The 7500-nt window shown below is 40.0% G+C and overlaps 1 protein-coding gene across 2 annotated transcripts in view; it reads right to left on the minus strand.

The window, feature by feature from the left end:
• Positions 1-2597: 2597 nt before the first annotated feature.
• LOC138013479 (polyunsaturated fatty acid 5-lipoxygenase-like) overlaps positions 2598-7500 on the minus strand; it is a 56149-nt gene continuing 51246 nt past the window's right edge. For both annotated transcript variants that reach the window (XM_068860565.1, XM_068860564.1), the window contains 5 exons: positions 6152-6406; positions 4695-4801; positions 3947-4049; positions 3590-3808; positions 2598-3340 (listed from right to left, as the gene is read on the minus strand). In XM_068860565.1, coding sequence (XP_068716666.1) covers positions 3110-3340; positions 3590-3808; positions 3947-4049; positions 4695-4801; positions 6152-6406 — 915 coding nt within the window. In that variant the 3' untranslated portion in view covers positions 2598-3109. The remainder of the gene's footprint in view (positions 3341-3589; positions 3809-3946; positions 4050-4694; positions 4802-6151; positions 6407-7500) is intronic.

Genomic DNA, 7500 nt, shown 5'->3' on the forward strand with positions numbered 1-7500 from the left:
TACAATGTTTGCTTATACTAGAAACCTTTGTTGTGGTAACAAGAACAATGCCTTGCTGGAAATCGACGGCCCCGTCACCAAAGAATTGATTGAAATCGGGTCGTGTCGCAGGTTCAACACTGAACAGTCCTCTTTATTTTTGTAACATGACAATTCTCTTCTGCGAATCGATAGTAAGCCCATTTAATTGAAAAAATGGTACAGCCAGAATAACAATAATTTCTAGAAGCATAGTAGAGGCAGAGGCGGATCTAGGAATATTGGGGAGGGGGTCAGAGGGGGTGAATCGAAAGAATCGAAGTATATGCTCTAACAAAATTCCAGATAGTTTAGGCTGTATTTTTGACATTGTTGATGTTTTGCATTAACACAAATGTAAACGTCAGGTAAACAGTATCTGTTCCAGCAGAAATAAGAATACAATAAAAAGCAGATAAATAGAAAAAAAGGAGCCAAAATGGCTGGTCCCTCCCTTTGGCCTTGTTGGGTGGGAGGCCTGAGTTACATTTCAATGAGTTGGGTTTTGACATTGTTAACCATAGTAGATATGAGGCACGAAATTGCAGAATGCCTACAACTAAAAAATTACCCAGAACCTATCTTTTATATAGGACTTAAGTGCAAGAAAAAAAAGATGAAAAAAAAAAAAAAGATAGTCTGGTGTTAGACAGAGTAAAATCTACAAGTGGAACTGTTGGCTCTGAAGGGGTGAAAGATTGTGCCTACAATAACTGGAATCAGCGCTGTGAAAAGCACGAATTTTGTTCTGCATCTCAAAGTGCTGAATTGTCCCAGTGTAGATAGGCACCTTTTTGCAAATCCAGTGAGATATAGATATACAAGCCAACAATTCTTTCAAGCAATTTTAACCATGATAATATTTAACAGCTTTTACATTGATGGAACCATAGTGACATTTGAATACATAAATAAATTAATTTGCTGAACAGCGTTCATTCATTCATTCATTAAGAAATGAGTGCGGCGGCTTTTTTACTTACCATGATGTGGTGATACGCTAAAAGAAGAATGTTAACAGTGGCTTCATATGTCAGTTGGTAGAGCATTGCACCGGCATCGCGAGTTGGTGGGAGCCTCAATTACTTGGATTGTCCAGGTAACTGCGAGGGTCACTTCCCTTTAAGTCTTTCCATGTTTGCCGAAAGGGTCTACTAGTTTTCTTCCTGTTTCTTTCTTGTAGATCTTTTTGCATAGTGTATAGGCAAGAGTCAATTACACAAGAGTAAGAATCTGGTATCAGATTTGTGTCCCCGTAAGTCTATTTTTAAACCACGTTTTGGCGAGAACAAACAATAGAAAAATTGTTGTATCCAACTCAAATTGTCGAGTTCCAGGATTAAGATTCTTTGCGTATTGGATTTGCATTATAATGTAGTATTCGTATTAAATGATACGGAAATATCTGGAACAAAACGTCTTATAACCAAAGGGTTTGAATCGGGTAAAACATTTGGTCTATTGCTTACAATCCCGCAAAAACTGTTTTAAAAAGACACTTTTCTGACGCTGACGGGTTACCTCTCGTGTTTGGCATGATACAAGTGCTGATACAGAAAATACTTTTCGCCCGATGTGGAGGAATCCGGAGTCCGAAATCCAACAAATGTGAGGCCTTGGAATCGAATCCTCAATCCATAGCGTGGAATCCGGAATCCATTGTGTGGAATCCAGAATCCACAGATTTCGATGGAATCCAGGAGTTATTTTGGTGGAACCCGTGAGTTTGGAATTCGGATTCAACGACTGGGGATCCGGGATCCACTATTCTGAATCCGGAATCTGAAATCCGAAGGCCACCTGGATTCCTTTACATAGAGCAAATAATTCACTAATTCCGGAATTATTGGGGAGGCCTTGGAAGATTTTGAGAGCAACCCTCGAGGTTTTGGAGTGATAACTGCTCAACGGTGAGTGGAATTCCCATTTCTCAATCGATCTCTAGAGGGCGGGGTTTTTTATTAGCTGTGTTTATAGCAGAGTCAGGGTGGCCACAGGACATTGTCAATCCTGCATACCAGAGAGACGTCTAGATGAACGAACTTGTTGCTTAAAGGTAGATATTGCAGCTGCTTAGACCACCTTTATAAACGGTGGCCTATCTATTATCCTTTTGTGTTTACGTTAATTAAACCCACAGGTCTCGTTTTGGTTTATTCTTTTTTTTTTTTTTTTTATTCACTCATAGCCGAGACGCTAGAAATACTCTCTGCATGGCATTGAAACAAGAAGGTATTTTATTTGTGAAAATCACCGGTCTTTGGTAACAAACTTGATGCGTTTCAACCAAGCCTGAAAAATTAGGCTTTGAACCCCATTTGTGGAAAAGACATTCCAGGCTACATCACCATACCTAGGAATAAGCCCAATAGACTTCCACACGATAGCTAACCTTAAGCGTAGTTAGCAATAGTTTGTGCTCTGTATGTGGGTTACGTGAACTATTACCCATTCCTCCCTAGTATTCTTATTTTCAATGTTATTTTGCTCTTTGCCGAGGAACTGATGCTGTATCATCTCACGGTATCATCTCGTCGTTGATTTATATTCGGGTTTCAAACTAAAAACACACAGCAAGTATTCATCAATTGCGTTTATTGTAAACCCTTAGCTTACTGTTACGTCTCCCCTGTACTTAATTAGAAACTACTCACCATAACGGGAACTTAGAAACGAAGACTGCCACGTCAATGTGAACGGTTATTTTCCATTTAACCCGACCTAACCCTTTCAATTTGAACAATACGAAATAAACCATTTAGAAGATATGAGATCCTTTTCTAATTTTTTTTTTTTACCTTTTTGCAAAGAGCATCTCAAAGTTGTACTACATGGGTTGATTGCCTACGTTTAATCGCACCCACATTCCTAGCCACTTGGTATCAAACGATCTCGTTGATTGTGATATTGTAGTTTTTGTAAGGTACAATGTGGTTGACTTGCTGCTCAAACTCAAAACAAAGACTAAACAACCGAAACAATAACTTAAACTTGAGAGTAAAGGATGCTTCAACGGTTACACCAAATAACGGGCTGTCTGTGACAGGTGCTACTGTTTCTTCGAAGTCGTTCAAGTTCCCTTTAAGATGGTCTAGGACTGAACTCCATTGGGAATCCATCTTGGAATTAAATACGGATAAGTCAAGTCACCAATCTTTTCCCGCTCCTGATTTGTTTGCTGCATGTGTGGTTGGACTCTAAGCATAAGGTCCTTGTAGTGACGATTTATAATGTTAACAGCTTTGATGTCTCGTAGCTCGTTGCCGTAGTCAAACAATGAATCGAAACGGAATACCAAACCGTTGTGCAATCGAGCCGAGATCTGTAAATGTGAAAAATGTTATTTTACATAGTTTTCAATGAGAAATTCCAGATTAAAGTAAATTGAGATAAATCACTTGGTTGGTTGACAATGTCATTGACTCGCCAGACCACCCATGGTGGAACAGCTCTTATCTGTCACAAGATCACAACGTTGGCCAGCTCCGTTCATTTACCTTGGTGTGCAGAGGTGGGGTGGGGGGTAGCCTATAGTCTACTCCTCCTTTTAAAACATGCAAACGTTACTTACAGCAGACGTCAGTCTGTTTGGAAGTCGGTAAACCGAGAATTCTCCGTCTTTCACCCTGGTATCATTGTATAGTTTGGTTGGTAGGTTAGGCGCATACACAGCATAGTCTGGCAGTTCATTGTTCACTGCAGAGTGTTGGATGCTCAACTGCGAGATGATACGGGTCACAATATTCATGAGATCATTCTTGGAATCAATTCTGGCAGGAAATCCTTGAATCTGTTGAAAATAAAGGGCAGTCAACTTTTCTTCGAAAGGAAAGGAAAGAATCACATCCACCAACCAACAATAGGATATTAGCTTTCCTTTAATAAATAAATTAGCACATGAACCAATTAGCCAACTAATCACTGATACCCTTCCAATGCCTCCGTTCGGTCCAGTTCCGTTAATAGACAATTCGTTTGCGTAAGCTTGGAGCTCGCTGTCCTCCTGAACGTCTCTGTCGTTGTCATAATACCTTAGGAAGAGAAATACGGTTTTTTTTATATTAAAATACTAAATCGATTTCTGCTATCAAAGGCCATGAAAAAAGAAAAACACGCCAGTATCATGACTTCGATTCATGATCATAGGTCCCCGTCTTCACCTCTGCTTTCTGTTTCTTGAAAAAACATCAATATTTTTGTGTCCACACAAGCGTTTCCACAACGTTTTGGACAGTCCACTTTAGAGAACAAAAACGGATAAGGAAACATTTCTCTGGATACCAAGCTTTGCTCGACTTTACCTCTTCCCTGCCACATATGCTCAAACTGAGTCCTCTGATTCCAAACTGATGTCACTGATTACCGTTGATTTACCTCCAAGCAGGCAACCAAGGTGAAAATCAGGCTAACCAAAATAAATGCGAGATCTCCCCATTATAGTGCTAACTGTTTACAAAAACTGAGCCGGCCAATGCAATCCCCAGGATAGCTTATTTCTCTCTTTCGAATTTGCTCGAGAGCTGTAGCGAACAAATTATTGACTTTTGGCTATAGGTAAATAAGTCGCGTTTATAATAGGAAGATCCATATCTTCAGAGTCGTTTAGCTCACTTCATTTAAATTTCGATTTTCGGGCCATTTCCGTCTACTAAAATCAAGTTTGTGTTGAGACTTACAGGTTAACGTAACTTTCTGCCACCTTCTCGATAACTTGTAAGATTTCTTCAATGTCGTCACGGTATGGGAAGTACGGAACGAGTTTCTTGTCTGCAAGTCCACGTTTCTGTATAACATATAAGAAGAAGTGAGTTAGGTACAGCATATATTATTTGGGAGCAGATGTGACTGGTTCCAGGAACTTGCAAAAACTGACTATATTCAAAGACACAACAACATATATACATTGCTTGGAAAATATGTCAACACTACAATATTCAGGTGTCGGATAAGTGGTATAAACACAAACCAGCATTTGTCACTGGAAATGAAGAAACTACAATACTAGTACTCTGGGAAACTATGGGATATGAGATATTATTGTTGTGAGGAAAGTGGAAAGAGGCTGTATAATAATCGATGTTGCTGTATATACCAGCTGAAAAATATTCGAAGATCTCAAGTGCGAAATAACAACGATGTGGGCTATGCCAAAAGTGGAGGTGATACCGATTGTTGTAGGAGCTTTGGGAGCAATCCATAAGGGGCTGAATAAGTCACTTCAGAATATTGGTATAAGCGTACGATCAGGGAACGTGCAGAAGACCGCATTACTTGGAACTGAAAGGATACTGCGAAAAGTCCTTGAGATTTGAGAGATGCGCAGAACCTTGTGAACCTTGAATTAGCTGTAACCCGCTCCAAGGAATGAAATGTGTCCGGTTGACCAGCAAAACGTAATTTAATTGTACATAACAATTAAAATAAGTGTCAACTGTATTTAGCATTTAGCCCTACGGCACTAATTGGGGACAATGTACAGATGTCAAATCAAAGAAAATCATATCAAATCGCTGGTTAATTTTTTGAGAGGGAGAAATCAAAGTACCCGGAGAAAAACATCTCGGAGCAGAGTACAGAACCAACAAACTCAAACCACATGCGACGCCAAATTTGGAAGTCAGACCCGGGCCACATTGATGGGAGTAAAATGCTTTCAACACAGCGTCATCCCAGCTCCCAAGCAAGAATGTTTACATCTATTCTGTTGTTTCGTTTTTTTTTTCTAGTATTGGAAAGTCTCTTAGGCTTATGTGATGCTGTTTGCCTTTTTTCGGCCTTTCAATGGAATCAGGACTGCGTTTGCCAGAACCACATGTCACCTGACCTTCCTACCTGGAAAGGAATTTTATCAATCTTTCTTTTGAAACACGTTTTCGAAATACGGATATACTATACTTACTTTCTTACTTTTCCGGGTATACTTCTCGACCCCGATCAGTTTGACGCAATATGAGCTTGCCCCAAGCCCCTACTTATACCACAAAAGTACAGTTAAATGAAACGTCAGATATTAAACCTCACGAGAGCACGCGCTGGGTTTGAAAAAAATGCCGACGAAGAGCATGGAAAATATATATACAAATATCTATGCAATGGTCAGATTTTACTTAATAGGCGAAACCACTTTTCTTGCCTTTATCTGCGCTCTCAAGTCTGTTGCTTCCCATGTAGCATATTGGTGTGCATCCCGAAGTAACCTTAAAGCGCCTTCACTTCCAAATGCAAATAGTAAGTCCGCAAAACCTTGGTCACCCACCAGTGCTGGGGTGCCAATGGTGTTCGGGATTACAATCTCTCTGCAGTGGTACTTCAGCATTTGATTCAGTGGATGAAAATCTGCCAGAGTACGTTTCAGGCTGACGCAGAAGGGCTCCATAAGATAATGTACCTTGGGAGACATTCAAAAGTGAAAAACCAGTTCCTCGCTGTTTGGCCTGGGGGAGTAGGGAGGGGGTGATTTCACCTTACGTCATCGCCACCATGTTGGTAGAGGAAAATGAAAGATTTCTCATTAGCTGTTTTTGTTCGTCCACCAGCAATTGTACGTTGTAGTATTGTTATATCTGTGTCCCCAGAGATTGGCAGCCCCCCCAGTCTCGGAAATCTTCGGGGCAAAACGCTTAAAGTGTCCCTGTGACCAAAAATCAATTCATATTTTTCTTTGGATTTTAAAACTATGTTAACAAAACACTAAGTGACCCACGTTTTAAGCCTTGATTTCAAAAAGACACCTCTTTATTTTAACTGTAATTTTCCTATTTAATGGTCAGCCATTACTAACATTATGTTCTTGAGAGAGCTGGATCGAGGAGAAAATGACGTCAAAGGCTCACTAGTTTAAGAATGCAATACGTGTGTACGCCGCAGAATTAATATGCAGCACGGGGGTTTTGGGCTTTCAGACTCTTAAACTCACGCTTTGCATATATAATAAGCTGCGTTCACACGCTGAAATTTTAAGCTAGTGAGCCTCTGACGTCACTTTTCCCTGGATCCAACCGTCTGAGGTCCAATCGGTCAGTTTTGAACGTGAGTAATGGCGGACCGTGAAATCCAAAACTTACACTCAAAGTAAACGGCCTTTGGATAAAAATCAAAGCTCAAAATTTTGCCAGTCAGGTGTTAAGCAAACACACTTTCAAAATCTGAAGGAAAAAAGGAAGTGTTTTTTTTGATCACAGGGGCACTTTAAAATTCGGGCAATAAAGAAACGATAAAAGATGCAATTGAAAAGTATAAATAAGGCAAAAATATAAAAAAGAGCACCTGAAAGTATAAAAATATTACTTGTGTAACTTTAAAGATATCAAAGTTCTTGTTTTGAAATAAGTCCTTGCGGTTAATCTTAAATCATTTGAATTGCTCGGCTGCTGATCTATTGATCGCTGGTATTTGCTGCAGTTTGCGCCAAACTTCCCCCTCCTAGGTCAGATCGTGCCCGTACGCCTATGGTGGAAGCTGAATACTTTGACCTCGGTTATT

The sequence above is a fragment of the Montipora capricornis genome, chromosome 8, assembly GCF_036669925.1.
Source record: "Montipora capricornis isolate CH-2021 chromosome 8, ASM3666992v2, whole genome shotgun sequence".
In the NCBI taxonomy this organism is placed as follows: Eukaryota; Metazoa; Cnidaria; class Anthozoa; order Scleractinia; family Acroporidae; genus Montipora; species Montipora capricornis.